The sequence below is a fragment of the Diceros bicornis genome, chromosome 10 (assembly GCF_020826845.1).
Source record: "Diceros bicornis minor isolate mBicDic1 chromosome 10, mDicBic1.mat.cur, whole genome shotgun sequence".
NCBI classification, from domain to species: Eukaryota; Metazoa; Chordata; class Mammalia; order Perissodactyla; family Rhinocerotidae; genus Diceros; species Diceros bicornis.
Window position 1 is genome coordinate 55,049,768 of NC_080749.1, and position 18,234 is coordinate 55,068,001.

An 18,234-nucleotide genomic window follows, 5' to 3' on the forward strand; every position below is an offset into this window, starting at 1 on the left:
GACAGGCATTTCTTAATTCTTTAAAAGAAAACTAAGCTTTTCCTATTTTTTTATTCTATGAACACATCACAGCAAATAAATATCTAAAATGATCATAAAAGGATAAACAATACTAGAAATCATAGAATGTTCTTCAGTTGTAATTCATACATAGCTAATGCAGCATAACATACCAGTTGAAGCTTGACAAATGATAAGCTACGAACTTTGGGAAAGAGTTAGTGTCATTCAGGTCTTAATTCTAAATTTCTTACTTGGCATATACCAAAATAACTATTTAAAACACAACCTGTCCATTTTGTGGGTTGGCTATGTCGTTTGTTCCATGTTAAAATAATTAATTCTTTCATTATCTTGTTTTTCAGGCAGAAATAACTTTCTACTTAAAATTTAAACAGGCTGAAGGAGTACAAAATAAAATGTTCAGGTAATCTTTTAGATATTTATAAAATTATGCCATTCTAGCTTATTTCTCATTATGAAAAATGATAAAACATGATTTTCAACCATTTGAAAAGCCAGACACAGGTCTATCGAAATGTAAGGTACATTCAATGTAATGATTCATAGTGTCTCTAATAGAAAGATTCAGCAGTTCTCAATCGAGACCTTTATTCCTTCTCTGAATAAATGATGCCTGAAATTTTTATTCTTGTTCTAATGGAATTTCAATGGCCTTCACTGCAAATCTACTGGAAATTTTTGCATATTAAGTGGAAAAAATTAAATGATGTTAACCACATTTTAATGTGATTAAGGCTGACAGGGTCATTATTTCTGCTAATCACTCAGTTTAAAAAGCTCAAACAAAACTTTATAACAGACAAGGTTTTTAATTTTCTGTATATCTTGTTGAAATTTATTTTAAAAAACTGTAGAAGAAAAAGAAGGGAAAAAACTGTACTATAGTCCTTGACGAAAACCAATGAGTAGTTCCTTCAATTTGCAGATGGGTTTCATTAAACTTAATCTGGTGATGTAAAAACAAAAATGCAAAACAATCTTATACTGCACATGCTCCTCTGGTTTCTTTCCTTTTAAACATGAAGAGGGTAAGAAAACGTGCTTTGTAGAATTTTAAGTTCTGTGTTTCTTATTTGCTGCTAAATGGAAACAAATATAGCTTTTTCTTTAGATCTTCTAGCAAACTAAAAACAGAATTAATGCATAATACTACCTCAAACAATTCTTCAATGTTCTATTTTTTAGATTAATCTATGCCATGCAACTACAAATATTTCAAATATATCAGCATAAACTAAAAATATTCACTGATGCAAATCTCCAAAAAGAGTGACGCTAATTGCTATCAGAAGAATAATAGGAGTCCTAATGATTAGCAGTACCTACAGATAATTTCCCTTTTCTGTTTTCTGATAAGAAATTTACTTGTTCATTGGTCATTCTACACTAGAAACTTAAATTAATTACTTAAGATCGCAGGTATACTTGACGTAATTTTGGTGCTCTACTTGCAAAGAATTAGTACAACATTGTAATATTCTTGAACCAAAAATGAATAGGAAGCTAGTCAAAAAGACTTAGCCACTATCTTCTTCAATTTTCTGAGCATTTCCATATTTTCCATAAAGAATACCAGTTAAGCCAGCTACACAACCCATACAACTATGTAAGAGTGAATCAAATACCTCACCACTCTTTTTGTTGGCTGTCAACTGCTTAACCAATATTGGTTGTTGAAAACCATCTTCATCTTTCCAGCTACTAAAATGGTAATTTCTAAAAATGATTCGAGGACTGTAATTCATCTTGACATATGAAGGTAATATGACTATTTCTAATCCATAGTTATAGTTTTTATAGAAACAAAATTAATTAGCTTTTAGAAAAATATGATGAGAAAATGATTTATTTAAAAGAAACACACACCTGAAGTTTAGGCAGCCTAATTCATATTGATTCACCCCAATCTAGTAAACTTAAACTAAATTCAATGACTAAAAACAAACATTTCATAGATAAAAATAGATTAAGTAAATATTTTTTGCATTGTAGTTTTCTAAAGTTGTACAAAACTAAGGATCATTCAAATAGTCAAACTAACAATTATAAAACTTAAGCTACAGGTGCAGTACCTTTACCCACCCCACTCCCCCCAAAAAATCATCCTTTTCATGGTAAATTACTCAATTGCATGCAAACAGATAAACGAGTTTACCTCACTGATCACAATCTAAGCACTAACAAAAGCAGAGCACCTGGCCATATACAAATCCTTTGAAATACAACTTTGTACTAAAGTTTGAGAAATTGCTGTTTCGCATATTAAAAATCATAACCAAACTACTTTTCAGCATGAAACTCAGCCTTTTGTGAAGAGAAAGAGATTAGAGTCTGTAGTAGATTATATAAATATCAAGAAAGTCAATATTAATACTGCATTGTAGTCATAATCTTTGATATCCATAGAAAGAATTAACATTGTTGAACTTTTAAAAAATTTTAGTGTGATGCTATGCGCTGCTGCACCAACTAATAACTCTCCAGAATTTCCGTGCTCATCTAAAAAGAGTCCCTGCTGAATGTTCTAATGCATCTTATTGTGAATCTTCAGCAAATAAAACTTCATGCATGAGCTCATGATGTGCTTTGCTGCCGCAAAGTCACAGACTCGGTGGGAAGCTCTTTATCTTCCCAGCAGTCAGTTCTCTGAGAACATGAGTGCAGCTACTGCAGTTACCTGTAGATTACTTGTATTTTCTCACATCTGTGTCCAGCAATCTAAACTATGATGATAAAGGGTCATTAGGTTTTGAGTGAGGAAGGGGATGGACTAGACAATTTGCTCTGATAAGCTCCTTGTTGGGAGCTCCAGTTTAGAATGTGAAATGTCGGATATGTACAGTTTTACACTAAGAGGAAAAAAGAATTTCACTTTTCTGCACTAACAATTAAAAACTATGTGGTTTAATGTCTCACTACAGTCTGCTGATTCACATTTTATTTGGAGGACTTATAATTAAAAGTATTTAAGAGAAATAATTTTCTGCTTATAAAATGGACGTCTACGCTCTATTAGCCACAAAGAATTCAGGTACAATTACTAAGATAACCGCTGTTTGGAGCACAGCAAAGCAATTTCCCACAGTGGGACTTACAGTTCAATTTACCAGTTGGGCAAATATTTTGTGCTCTGTAGTGGCCTAGAGAGTTAAAAGCTATAGGTAACATTTCAGCAGTGTTATACCTGGAGAAAAGTTTCTTCAATCCAAATGGATGGTTTAGATTTCCACGTAAAGAGAGTATACTAAAAACATTCCCCTAAATTAATATTAGATAATTTAAAACCTAACACAAAATTCAGTTGTCACAGAAACCCTGATTGACCTCTTGTCCTCCCCAAAACAGGGCTCATAATTTAGAATTCAACATTGTATTTTATTTTCATATTTGTGTTGGATCCTAAATCATTCCAATACTTAATCATATTTTCCTAGTAATCAGCCGATAGAATAAGCTATATTCTTGATTAGATTATAGAATGGGACTACTAATTACTTAATTTCAAATGGCTTAGAATAATTGTGTCAAGTTACAGAAATATAAAAGAGAAAAAAATTTTTTTGGCATCCTTTAGTTATTATGTAGCACACCATATAGATAGGATGAAAAGTGTTTTAGTTTAGTGAAAGAGGAAGAGCTTAAAAAATGTTTGCTAAATTTGCATTCATAATTTACCTTTTTATTTAGGTATGCTTATTTTAGTACAATATTATGTCTTCTATCCATTTTCCTTCAAAAGGAAATTTTAAGAGATAATAGTGACTGGAACAAATAAAACACTGCCCTGCCTCAAAGAACTACATTAAAATTACAAAAGTATGTGACTAAAAGCATACAATATTTTTAAATGAAACATGAAGTAGTGATTTAGGTTTTTGGAAATAGTTTTAAAATGGTATTCATTTGGACCATTTGAAGGCTTTCCAATGCTGCTAGAGAAGAAAAATAAAAATACTTATTTTGAAAGTTGTTTGCTAGCGCTATACACAAGCAAGCAATATTTTCCAACAGATTAAAGATAAACTAAGCATTTAAAAACTCCTGTCTTCCTTTCAAATACATGAATTGTCTAAAATCCTTTCATGAAAGATCATAAGATGGAAGATATGTCACTTCACTATTACCAATGTAGAGACATTTCTTAAAATAAAAATTATCGTAAAATATAACATTTGGGTAACTAACATTAACATCCTAAGGCAATATGAGAACACAAATCCATGATAATTATTCATACACTGAGCCACTGTAAACCTAAATCATTTCTGAAGACCTGAATGTGTCAAGAACTTTGACAATTATGACTGGAGCCAGGAAACTGTAGCAGTGCAGAATTTCTTATGAATTTCTCCAGTTACTTTTTATAAATGCTGTCTTGGATGACAGCTTAATGTGTACCACATGCAATATTTATTCTTCTTCAGTGTCAGACTGTCTAGCCATCCAAGGGAATACAAAGAATGTCACTTATTAGGATAAAAGCACAAGGAAGGTAATCAAGGACATATGTAACATCAGCCAATCATGCCCTATTTCAACATCCTATTCCATTCATAACAGTTCAACAATTATTTGCTTACTGATAACTTGCTTTCAGGCTGTTTGTGTTCACCATAATGGTGGTTTGCATTTATTTTGCTCTTTAGAATTGGACACTTGCTGTGCCATACGTGTTTGTCAAAACTTTATATCTTCTGTCAAAAATGGCTTAGCATATCAAATAATTTCTATTTGTCAAGAACTACTAATACAACAATCAGTAACCCTTGATGTCAATAGGGCACTGAAATAACTATAAAACAGCAAATGTATAACTATTAAATATTTCATAGGAAAAAAAATTCTATAAGTAAGAAGAAACTCATCATTATTAGCTAAGCCACACTCACATATCTTCCCCTGCATATGGCTAAGAATGCTTAATAGGCATTGCTTTTTCTCTTGTTTCAGTTTTCCAAGACTGTGAAGCTGACAGAATTTCCAATCTAATCTGGGTCTTTAAACTATATGTCCAAGATGTCTAAGTAATACAAAGCCACATTAAAACATACACTTGGCCGCCCATACAAATTTCACCTAATAATAGATTTAAAATAATGTCCCATCATACATCATAATCATGAAATGTGTAACTGCAGAAACATAATAACTTAACCATACTTAATCAAAAAATTTTAACCAGATATGACTTCAACAATGTATTCTGGTAACATTTAAAAGCTTTTAAAAGTGCTAATTTCAAGAGACCCAGACAACTAAGATGTTTACTCTGAACATAGGAAAGGAAACAAATGGTTGATATTCTCTATAGTCTCTCTCTCTCATCTTTTTTTCTCTCTTCTGTTTCTATCTCAGATTGGGCCTTGTCAAACTGTCTTGTAAACCACTGATTTTCTTAGTTACATAGTAAGTGTTATAATGTTAGCTGCTGACAGGACTAAGGAAAATTTCATTTGGATAGAGCTGGAAAGATACAGAGATTAGTCTTGATTAACGAAAAGAGAAACATAGCAAGATTTTCTAAGTGTTGCTGTTCCATTTAAAAGTCTTGAGCATTCATGAAACAGTAAAATCTCTCCAAATATGAAGTTTGGTACTTCTATTTCTAAACAAATTTCTAGCTGAATCTCAAATTTAAAAGAAAAAATTTTTTTTGGTGGAGGGAGAGAGAAAAAAATATAGTGAAAGAAAGGGAAAATACAAGTGACCTTATTCTTGTAAATTCCAGAAGACAGACCATTACAATACTACAAAAAACAAAAATATGTATATTTAGGAAAAATACAAGAAAATGGGAAATTGCTATCCTTTATTTCTTGAGACTTAATAGGTTAAAATACACATTTTAAAGACTTCTTTTAACTTGTGCTCATGCAAGTATAAAAAACATTGCACAGGGCCGGGCCCGTGGCTTAGCGGTTAAGTGCGTGCGCTCCCATGCAGGCTGCCCAGGTTCGGATCCCGGGCGTGCACAGACGCACTGCTTCTCCGGCCATGCTGAGGCCGCGTCCCACATACAGCAACTAGAAGAATGTGCAACTATGACATACAACTATCGCCTGGGGCTTTAGGGGAAAAGTAAAAAAAAAAAAAAAACAAAACAAAACATTGCACTGATAGCATGCTTTTCATGCATCAAAAAGTGCAAAAAAGAGTTGTCTGTGTTGGTGGTATCCTAGTGAGAACAGCACAGAAACCCATATCTACTGGAGAGCAAACATAATTGCAGTGTTTTATATAAGCAAGACTCAAGTTAGTTAAGGGAATTTATTGTGTAATTACAACTGCTAGACACTAATTAACTACAGACCTTTCATATAGATGCTTTTTCATCAAATTATGAGAATTAAATTCCAAGACAATGGATCTATTTCTCACAGAATAATCTCATTTAATATATGTAAAATATTTTAGTTCTCATTATTCTATAAGAAAATTATTCTATTTGACAGGTGGGGAAACAAGGGCTATAAGGGAGTCAACCAACTTGAGTCCTGCTTATATAAAAGTGCATTTGTGTTTGCTCTCTAGCTGATGTGGGTTTCTGTGTAATTTTCACTAGAATACAACTAACACAGAAAATTCTTTGTGCACATTTTGTTGCATAAAAAACATGCTATAAATGCACCAAAATGTTTTATACTTTCTCTCATAAGCTTGAGTAAAAGAAGTTTTTAAAATGTTTAACTAAGTTTCTTACTTCACACCTCTCTAACTAAATGAGTAGATACTTGCCTTCTAAGGTTGTTATGAGGATTAAACCAAAGGAGAGAATACATGTAAGTGTCCCAAAGTCCAGCAAATAATAGATGCTCAACAAATGGTAGTCATTATTTTGCCCCAAGACTTGGAAGTATGTGTACATACATAAACATATACAGATATACACATATATGTATATATAATGTTCTTTCCATTATACGGCTATGCACTAATACAGTATTTGAACAGAATATTATACAAATTATCTGTACTTCAGCTAATAAAAGAGATGTGCACGTGCACACACATGCACAATTCCCTACTCCCAAGAAGGTCTCAAAAACAAATCCAAGTTACTGAAAATGTAAGGAAATAGAACAAATTACTATGTGGTTAAAAACAAACAAACAAAACAACCAAGTGAAGGAAGAAAGTACTTACCTTAAAAAAGGATTGATAATATGTATTTTCTATGTAAAAATGTATAAACTATTTTAATTGTTGTCCCCACAAAGGGTTATTATATTGATACATGTTTGGAAAATAGGTTTCAGAGATAAGGTCATGGAAATAAAGATACAGTTTTAGATACAATTTTTTTTTAAATTTATTTATTTATTTTTTTTATTGATGTTTTAATGGTTTCTAACATTGTGAAATTTTGGGTTGTACATTTTTGTTTGTCCATCACCACATATATGACTCCCTTCACCCCTTGTACCCACCCCCCAGATACAATTTTTATATTACCTTTAGTTGGCATTCTCTAATCAGGTTATAGTGAATTTTTAGTCTCAAATTTTATAGTGTGTGAACAGTTTAACAACAACAAAATCTTACCTGAATGAAATTTATAATGACAGGAAATGTGGCTAGTATACGACCTATTTCTCAGGCCTTGTCTACCTTTCCAGCATCACCAATGCCCCAATGCTGAGACACTATAGTATAGCATAAAGAACATGAGCTCTGGAGATAAACTGCTTAGGTTTGAATCTTGGCACCATTGACTGGCTATGTAACTTTAGCCAAGTTCCTCAATCTTTGCCTTCCTTAATATAATTATGGTACCTACCGTATAAGGTTCTCAGGAGTCTTAAATGTAACTGGCATATAGTTAAGTGTTCAGTAAGTGCTGACTGATGCTGACTACTGTTAATACGACGACGACAACACAAGGCATATGAATTATCTGCTGTTGTTCTATTTCGTGATATTCTCTCATTTCCCTGTTCATTTACACATCAACTCTTTCACCTCTAGCACTAAAGAATTATTCTTAACAAACTGTATGGTATGCTAGAAGGAAAAAAAAGGCAAATTCTGCTTATCATACTAATACACAAAAACGGATCTGTGATTACAGCTATGTTTTCTGGGGTCTATTCTGTAGTACTATTTTAGACTTGGCAACCTGATACAATTTTTATTTTGGTTTCAATAAGAGCCACTGTACTTTCTCCACCAAAATTTTTATATATGGTATATATTTAAAAATGGATGTTAAAGCGGGTGCTAAAATATATTGCTATAACAGTATTATTATTTTTTTTTAATAATTCACTTTTTTTATTTATTTTATTTTTTTAAATTTTTTCCCCCCAAAGCCCCAGTAGATAGTTGTACTTCATAGTTGCACATCCTTCTAGTTGCTGTATGTGGGACACGGCTTCAGCATGGCTGGAGAAGCGGTGCATCTGTGAGCACCCGGGATCCAAACCCAGGCCGCCAATAGCGGAGCGCGCGCACTTAACCACTAAGCCACGGGGCCGGCCCAATATAACAGTATTATATAGTTAATAAAATTCCAAGGCTAGGCAAAAACAGCAGCAGCTAAAGCTTATTATCTAAGAAAAGCACACAGCTGTCATCTTGAGAATTGTTTCCTTTTATTAACTAAAACCCTAAACAATTTGGTGGAGATGATATTTTCCGAGATAAAATGTAGCAGCATGCTAAAGTCAATTAAAGCAATATTTTCAAAGATTTCTGAAGATTCACAAATGTATCTTGTCATGGGTGGAACAGGCACCAACACTGAAGTCAAACAGGTCTATTTCTACTACTTGCCTGCTACAAGAACTTGAGCATGTTCCATAATCTCTCCAACTGCCCTATCTGTAAAATGGGCATGATATCTGTGTTTCATAAATATCCATAAAATTTTCATATAAGATTCATCTATTCTTCTATTAACATCTCACCAGTTTCTAAGCTAAAAAGAGTGCCTGCCACATAACAGGAACTCAATAATAAATGATGGTTTGTTATGCATGTCTTTTGCTTTGGTACAGGAAAAGCTAAGTCAATGTCATTTAATGGGGGGGCAAGACAGACAAAAGAAAAATGGCACCATTTAAAAGGTAACAATTTTAAATATAAATTATGTACGAAAAGTACTAGTGGCCTTCACATTTTAAATATGTTCTTTGGAAAAAAATCCTTTAAAATATCATTTAAAAAAAGCTAAAAAACGATTACCAACAGACAGATGTTATTCGATCTTTTCCTTTTAAATTTCAAAATGGACTAAACCCAAAGATGTTTTCCACAAACTATACTGTTTTTTTTAAAGAATTTCTAAGGAAAATGTTGATAATCATCCAGGAATATTGATGACTACCCCTTGATCTTAATGACAAATATTTAAAGTACTGAAAAAGGTACCTTTCTATCTTTATTACTGGTAACACAAATCTTATTTATCCCTCTGCTAGCTTAAGTGGTTATTATTCTTAGTAAAGTTCAATCTACTTCTTTGAGGTCATACATCGAGGGATTTTTAAAAGAAGTCCTTTATGAGTGGTAGTGTGGATCAGCAAGTTGCTAGACAAGCATGAAAAAGTAAAGACGAAATTAAAAATAAATTTATATAATTGCAAATATTAAAGGTTGCTTACAACATTTAGCAACTGAAAATATTTCTGGACTATAAGAAATGAACTATAGCAAACTAGAAAATAAATGATGGTCATTCTTAAAACCCCAAATTAAATTTTAGAGCACATTTAAGGGTATGTTTTAAAATCTATTTAATCGCAATGTATCTGAATAAGAATTTGCAAGATCTTTTCAGGTAGTTGTCTTCACATTTCGTTCTTTTCTGATGCTCCATCCCACTCCCCCTGTGCATTTGCTTTCCTCAGATTTTCTCGGGGTACACTCCCTTCCTTCATAAAGCCTTCTGTGACCACCCTGACAAAAAACAGCACCCCTTACCCTGCTTTATTTTTATTCATTGTCCTAATCATTCCCTGACATTATATGAAATATCTGTTTGTTGGTTGTCTATTAACTTATGAGACTATAAGCCTTATAGGGGCAAGGACTTCTCTGTTCACCACCTAGAATGTAGAATGATATGTGACACACAGAAGGGCTCAGTGACTATTTGCTTAGAAAAGGAAAAAGAAAACATAGTACCTACCTCCTCAGGGAGCTCATAGTTTTCATAAGGAACATAAATTTGAAATTTATACTCATGGTGACAGTTTTTTTTTTTTTTTTTTTTAAAGATTTTATTTATTTTATTTTTTCCCCCCAAAGCCCCAGTGGATAGTTGTATGTCGTAGCTGCACACCCTTCTAGTTGCTGTATGTGGGACTCGGCCTCAGGATGAACAGAGAAGTGGTGCTTCGATGCGCACCCGGGATCCGAACCCGGGCCACCAGCATCGCAGCGCGCGCACTTAACCACCAAGCCACAGGGCCGGCCCATCATGGCGACAGTTTTTATAAAGTTAATTTCTCTTCTTAACGAAGCATTAAAAAGACTGAACAGACACTAATCCTAAACTTATAGACAAAGGTGTACTCAAAATTCCTAAGTCAGTAATTTTGGAACATATTTTTAAGCAGAACTTAAAAATTGGTGATAAAAATGGTCACAAATACCAAAATATGTCTCACTCAAACTGTACTATTTCTATTACATTGTGAATTAAGTAGGCTTTTGAGGGTGTTTCATAATCTAATGTTTTTGATGGGGAAATGCTTTCTAGGTCAAGTTAGAATAAGGAAATGTAATAGTTTGAGTAATGTAACTAGGCTCGAATATAGATGTGACAATTTTAAAAATAGGTTTTATTTCCATTTTGTTCTCATTGTAGCCAGAGCAATAGCTGCCCACTGTGAAGAAAGATGGGAACATGGTGAGACCCAGAAAAGACTTATTTTCAAGGTGTAGAGATATGGGAGAGGGAATGAGTAGGGGAAAAGACCAGATCTTATCTCCAATCTGGTCCAGAAAAGTTGCTCGTAAGTTAGGAAATTGCAACCTTGGGAATACTCTGTATAGTTCCACAGTTAGAAAAAAATCCTACCATGATAGACGTACATACGAGGGTTGAGAAGGTACTAAGTATTTTCCCGGGCATCTTTTCTTTGTGAATTTGCTATAATCCAATTCATTAAAATCATAAAATTCTAGAACTGGAAGAGAACCTTAGAGATGATCTTTAATGTTTTACTAACCTTCACTGGCTCACTTCCAACACACACACATATTCATTCAAAAATAGAGAAATTGAAATACAGAAGATCACAATGCAACTGTTTTAAAAGGCTTTTTAAAGAAAAAGCACCTATTTTAAAAAAATTATGCTACTGTAACAATTAAAGAATGATTTACCCTAATGGAAGCCAAGGAGTGACAAGAAAATCCTCTAAGATGTGAATGGTGAAGTCATAGGGCCCAATCTGAGAGAGAGATGGGGGCAGAGTCATATGGAAGATGGTGGGGATATCATGGCAGTCTTATTGCTACTGCTACTGCACAGTAGAGATGGTTCTCAGTTGTTTATTTTTGTTTTGGAGGACAGCTGTCTCAAAGCATGGCATTATAGCTGTAAATATACATACGATACATTTTGTTCCTTTATCCATAATAATGGAAAGAAAAACCAAGGGAAGTATCCAGAAGATACATTCAGAAGACAGAAGACTAAAGAAGTCCTTTCTCTATTACTGTATTCTTTTTGAGTTAGGTTAATTAAACTTGAGAAATATTGTTTATACAGAACACATTTTATGTGAAAATTCTCATGAACCATCTTTAATATATGAAAGGCTAAGTAATTTGCCTGAGGTCAAAGAGCTAGTTAGCAGCAAATAAGGACCAAAACACTAGTATTTCAAATTCTAAAATAGCAGTATTCTTAATACACCAAACTTACTGATAATATATACTACCTAATTTACAAATAGACTACCTGCTCAAAGTTTCTTAGAATTCATTTTCTTTACAGAAGCAATGTTATTAATGGTACCCAACATTTTGGTCTAGCCTTCAAAAGTCTATTTAACTCATAATGTAGTTGAACTATAACATCAATTCCAAAGGTAGGTCTTGTGACTGAGGAACACAGGAGAGAGGGGCAGAGAAAATAACACTCCTCTCCTCTCCTGTGTAAGCAGGAGATATTAGGCAAAACACTGAAATTGCCCCAAATGGCACATTCTCCTTTTCTTTTCTACAGCCTTCTCCCAGGAAAAACTGTTATTCAGGTTCTGTATATAGTGCATTAAGCCTCCATTCTAAACCCTTCACAAATCCCTGCCCTATATATCTCCTATCCCCAAAAGTCCTGAGATTGCCGAACTTCAAAATTCTCCTCTATCTCTACCAACTACTAGTCAAAACTCCCATTTTATGAGTGTAGCTCATCTCAACTCATAGTTTTAGAAACAAAGTCTGACTCAGAATTCCCTAATCTCTAGGGCACAAATTTTTAAGAATATTAATAGTCCCTGAATTATTCACCAAAGTGAGTGAGGTAGAGGGGCAAGGAAATTCTTTGTGTACATGAATCATTTGTAATTTGAAGAACACTGTGTAGCCATAAGCCAAACTTTGCCTTTCATTTCCTAGATTATATATGTGTGCGCATGTATGGGGAATATATGTTGTAATTTCATGTGAGAGAATCCTAGAGAACATTTGCTTTTTAAAAGAGATTTAGTTTCTTGAAGCCAGAAAAAAATTTGTAAAACTTTTCCCTATTATATGGAGTAAAATTCTTTAACTACTTTAAAAAAGAGGAAAGTCTTGACATATTTGATAAATCATATCACTCATAAATCAGTAAGTCAACAGATGGTGCTAATAAAGATAACAACTGACCCTCCCAAAAGTATCACTTTCTCGAATTCAGCGAGCCATTTTGCAAATAGAAATTATTGTCTATAAATAGTACTGGGAAAAAATGCAAATAGGCCAGGGGAAATTCCTACTACGCACAATATGGTGGGCCAATAGCATTATGTTCATATAAAAAGATGTGCTTTGTTCTATAATTATCGTTTTTATAATATGGAATCAGAAGTGTGATTTGGTTTTATTATGACTAAGTTCTCTAGGGCACTAATATCTCTTAATAAGAATATGAAATTGCTGAAAGAGTAACGAAAACCATTTAATGAAAACCAGAGAGAAATTCACAAGTATTATTACACGTACATATATATACAAATGCAAAAAGAACATTTCTAGTAAAATGATTCCTGAATGGGCAAAGGTCTTTTCCCTCCCACTTCTTTCAGTCTTCCATCTCTTGTAATAAAAAGATTATTTTGCTTTAGTATATTCTTTTTAACTCTCAAGATTCTGATCAGAGAAATTAAGAAATAATCAATTCCACAAAATCCATTCACTGAAATTATTTGAAATCCTAACTCATTGTGCATATGATACTGTTTTAAAGTTTTATCATAATATAAATTTAAAAGCAAATAATTGAGAATTATCCAGTGATAAAAACAAGAAACTGTAAAATGAAGAAGGGGTCTTAAGAAAATATTTTCTTTTTAGATTCATTTATAACTTACTTCAGTAAAATTAAGAATATTTTGTTTAGGACTTCACCGATTTAATCAATCCCATATTAAAAAAAAAAAAGACAATTGCTCAGTTTAGACTTTTAGAATACCCTTGATCCACCCTATACCCTTTTATATCTGTCAAAGGAGCAAATAAGCATTAGTCCTTATAAAGGAATTAACCACTAAAAAGGCATTTAATTTATGAAAACCATTACAAATTATAGCTTACAAAATTTAATTCAGCTAAAAAACTCCTGAAATGTTAAAATAAACCTACCAACATTATGTTGTGATTTCAAGTAGGTAGGAACACACTCAGAATAAACAACGTATTATTTATCATAGCCTTCATAATGTTAGGTACTTCAAGATGAAGTGGACACAACACCCCCCACCCCCCCAAACTATATGAACCACAAGTGATAAAAAATAGATATTATAATGCCAAAGAAACGTTGCATAGGTATTTCAGGGCTTTTACTTTGCCAGACTAATGGATGATAAAGTGAAATGTTTAAAAAACATTATATATGTGAATCTTGCTTTATATAAAAGGGTATGTTCCTGAAAACTTTATATGAATTGAACCTAATTTCAAAGCTACTTGAGAAGCCTCCTGAACTAAAATGAATAATTTACTTAAGAGTAATCATTCCCATTTTATTAGTTTCAAGTAAACCAAATGTATAACAATGTGATTTTTCAAAGCAGTATATCTGTGTTAAATTTCTAGCTTCAATGAATAATCTTGTCAAAATTGATGACTTGGACAATAGTTTTATAGAAATACTTTTATATTTATAGATATATGTATATATATGTTACCTATATGTATATATAACTACATGTATAGACACACAAAATTATGTAAGTGTGTAAAAAATGAACACACTTCCCCCTTCATATGTAACTGCTGATACAGTATCTGTAATTCTTCTACACAATTCAAAAAAATCCAGAAAATACCAGATTTATTCCACGATTCTCCCCCTAACCAGGCACACAATGGATAGTATTGCCAAACTATTTTTAGTTGTTGTATACAAATTATAAGGAAAACTAGCAAAAACAGAAAAGTGGGGGTGGGGGGACTGAATCATAATATAATAAGAATTAATAAAATCTTTTTCTATTTAAAATTCATTTAGTGAACCTGGCACATTGCCCTTGATTATACAACAGCTTAAAAGACTGTAAATATTTGTCTACCTATCTTGAATCAATTTCAACACAGATTAATTTACTCTTATATAATATTAGCCAAAGGGTAATGTTCAGTGGCCACAAGCCCACCAGGGCACATGCAAATATGTGTGTTATATACACACACATGCACACAAGAAGTCTGAATGTCTTAAATTTTGTTATATTTTCCAATTGAATATGAATATGTAGTATAATAAACAATAAAATACAACTATTCTTTATTGGTAGTTTTAAGAAAGATGGGGGCGAGAGAACACAAAAATGAAACATAACTGGAAGCTATGTAGGGGTACATAATATCTAAAATTAGCTTGTGCTAATGATTTCATAATTGGATGGCATATACTACTAACAAAGCAGCAAAGGTGCGAAGATTGCAATTTAAACCGTAATTAAGCAATGGTTTGACAGTTCTAATGTCCTGTACCTATTTGATACCATGACTTAGTAGGCGATCTCAAATGAAAATTAATACTACATATAGTATAATCTTAGTTATAAGTAACAACTGATCACGTTTAAAAAATGAAATCCTCAAGTGTTCAAAAATCATCGGCATCCACCAAAGACAACAACTTCTTCAGTTTTATTCATCCAAAGAACAGCACTTTGTAATAATTAAAAAAGGTTTCTGTGGATTTCCCTTACAACATCTTGATTACTGTCATCTGATCATAACACAACTGTGCTAACCCAGCTGCCATGTCAGCTTCTCTTTAGAGGCTAGGTCTTAATCATAAATCAACGAAATGACTAATTCAACATTGTTAAAACCAGTGAGTAGATGCTTGGAGCCATTCCAGTTTCTACATCTTTCAAAAGGTCAGCACACCTACTCAATAACAATAGACTTATCTTTCAAAATGCTTCTTTCTTTTCTAGGATTGAAAAATAATCCCTTATCATTTAAATTTAAAGTGAACTTTAGTAATTAAAATGTTCATTACTTCTGAAATGGTGACCCACTAAAATATAGTTTTAGTCTTCCTCTTGTGGCCAAAATCACAAACCCCTCCTCCTCTTTGCTGACCATTTAAAATAGTTTTCTAGATCTAAAAGACCCATGAAAATATTTATTACAGCTACCTGCATCACTCTTAATTTGCTACAGTAACATTATATAATAACCTTAAAAAACAAAACCTTTTTTTTTTGCTAAAGGAGCAACTAATGCAAATGGAGCTTAGATATAAGCATTACCAAAAAAAAAGATGCTAATACAAATTAAAAGGATTTAGTAGTTAAAATTATTTTAACTATTTACATCTGCTTGCACTGTTATAAATGATGAAAACCTAGTGTTCATGTCCTTCATAATAAAAATTTATTCTGGACTTTAATACAAAGGCTATGTTGCATAAACAGAGGATTTAAAGCTGTAGCAGAGTGGCTGAATGAAAGGAAAACGGCAATCTTTCTGGCTCCAGTAGATGCCATTCCCTATCACACAATGTTTCCCACTCATAAATACATGACAAATACTTCCTCAATCATTTTTTACGAGCAGGGATGCACAGGGGGTAGTCAATGGCTAGCTTGAGGGAAAATAGGAACAGCAGGCAGCAGAAACTGTACAGAAAATGGCTATGTGGTAAATTCTCTTCTAGAACATCACTCAGTTACCCAGTCTTTGATCTTTCAGCTACAATTACACTAACTTCCACAAGATCTGATTCCCCCTCCCTACCACCAAACACACACAACCCCAAACCAGATCATTAGTTATACATAAAATCTAAAATTTGGCTTTATAAATAGGATCATCCATATCTCTACATTTTTATAAATTAAAATTTGCTATTTAGACAAGAGTTTACTTTCAATTGGCTATAACCATATCATCATCACAACTGGTCTCACAAAAAACATGGGGTGTCTGGCGACAGCTAAATCACAGACTGGCGTCTCCCAAGCAGTCTGTCTACCATTAGGGTCTGGGAAATGGTATTTACTATACAATTAGAGCCAGGGAGTTCTACCTGTAATCATCCAAATACAGGTGTGAGAAGCCCCTTTGGGCAAGGAAACTGACTCATCCCTTTTCATGTAAACTTTGATGTCTGTATTGTTTCACAGATCTGCAGGAAACCTTACCATTCATACTACAATGAGAAGATTTATTAACTGAGGTCAAGCAATAAATTTCAAAATTCCTTCCCAAAGGTAACAATTTTTAACACATTAATCAGCAAATTGATAAGAATTTGAAACAAGACAGAACTGATTATTTTAAAGTTAATTACCTATTAGAGGACACTGACCAGTCAGAACTAAATTTTCATTTAAGTTTATGCTTTCTACAACATTACCAATAAAGAGGCCAAATTCAGCTTCCTATCAGGAACACAAAATTTCTTATAGTAGTATCAACAGGGCATTTTTAGTTGCAGTAATTTCACAGAATTTATTCTAATGATTTATTGGAGTTAACCATCTGACATTAATTATTGTTTTGGCTTCCAGTCTATGAATGTTTATTTTTCAGTTTAAAGCTTCTCACTCTTTGATATCATATGGAAATGAGAATTTTTAATGGAAAATTGAAACCATGTGCATCTAAGTACTTAATGAAGTACAGGGAAAAACCGACAATATATTTTAGGAGAATTCAGATATTTTGCTTTGGATAGTTTTGACTTCTTTGTATGACTTAATAGTATAAAACATTGAGAGTCCAGCAAGGCAAGTCAAAGTGCATACTATGCCAAATGTGTACATACCCACATGTTACATGAACATATTTGATTTTTTGAAGTTATTAGTGAATGAAAACAAAACCTTGTACATTTTGGTTACAGGTCAAAAATGACAATCAATACACGAATGCATAATTTTTACCTTTGTACCCTTTTAAAGTATTTGAAACAGATACCTGGTCTTCCCCTGCCCATACACACACAGTCTTTTTAATTAAAAAAAATTTTTTAAAGCATTCCACCTGGATTTTAGAATTTATGCCCAGCTACATTCCCAAGTGGATATTTTAAAGTCACATATAATATCAACACAGCTAGAAATTCCTAGTTTAAAAAGTTTTATTGCTCCAAATACACTTATTCTCATTTTTCAAAGGAAATAAACAATAATGTCTATTAAATTTAAATTTGATAAGTAAATATGTATGATTCAATACTGCCTAATTTAATTTCGTTTGTTTTTTCCTAAGTTCTCTCAGTGTAAATCAATTAGGAGACTCCTCTTAGAATGTAAAAACCAGGCAAAGCTTTCTCATCCATTTTAAACTTTACAATAATAAGGAGAAAAATATTAAAAAAAAACAGCATTAAGTACATATGTATGTGTGTTTGTGTGTGTACAGATATGGTATGTCTGGGTATATCTGGGGAGGAAAAACTTACCATTTGTTTTTCTTTCTAATGTAGTCTTTTTCAGAAAGATTAACCAAGTAGACCATTGGTTTTGAAGTCAGAAATAAGTGTTTATTCAACACTTCAATCTGAAGTGGGAGATAGAGAAATCCTTT

At 32.8% G+C, this 18,234-nt stretch overlaps 1 protein-coding gene across 1 annotated transcript in view; it reads right to left on the reverse strand.

Annotated features, from left to right (window-relative positions):
* The window catches only part of OLA1 (Obg like ATPase 1), a 174,095-nt gene that overhangs the window by 27,820 nt on the left and 128,041 nt on the right, over positions 1 to 18,234 (reverse strand). The window contains exon 7 of the mRNA XM_058549279.1: positions 18,110 to 18,207. Coding sequence (XP_058405262.1) covers positions 18,110 to 18,207 — 98 coding nt within the window. The remainder of the gene's footprint in view (positions 1 to 18,109; positions 18,208 to 18,234) is intronic.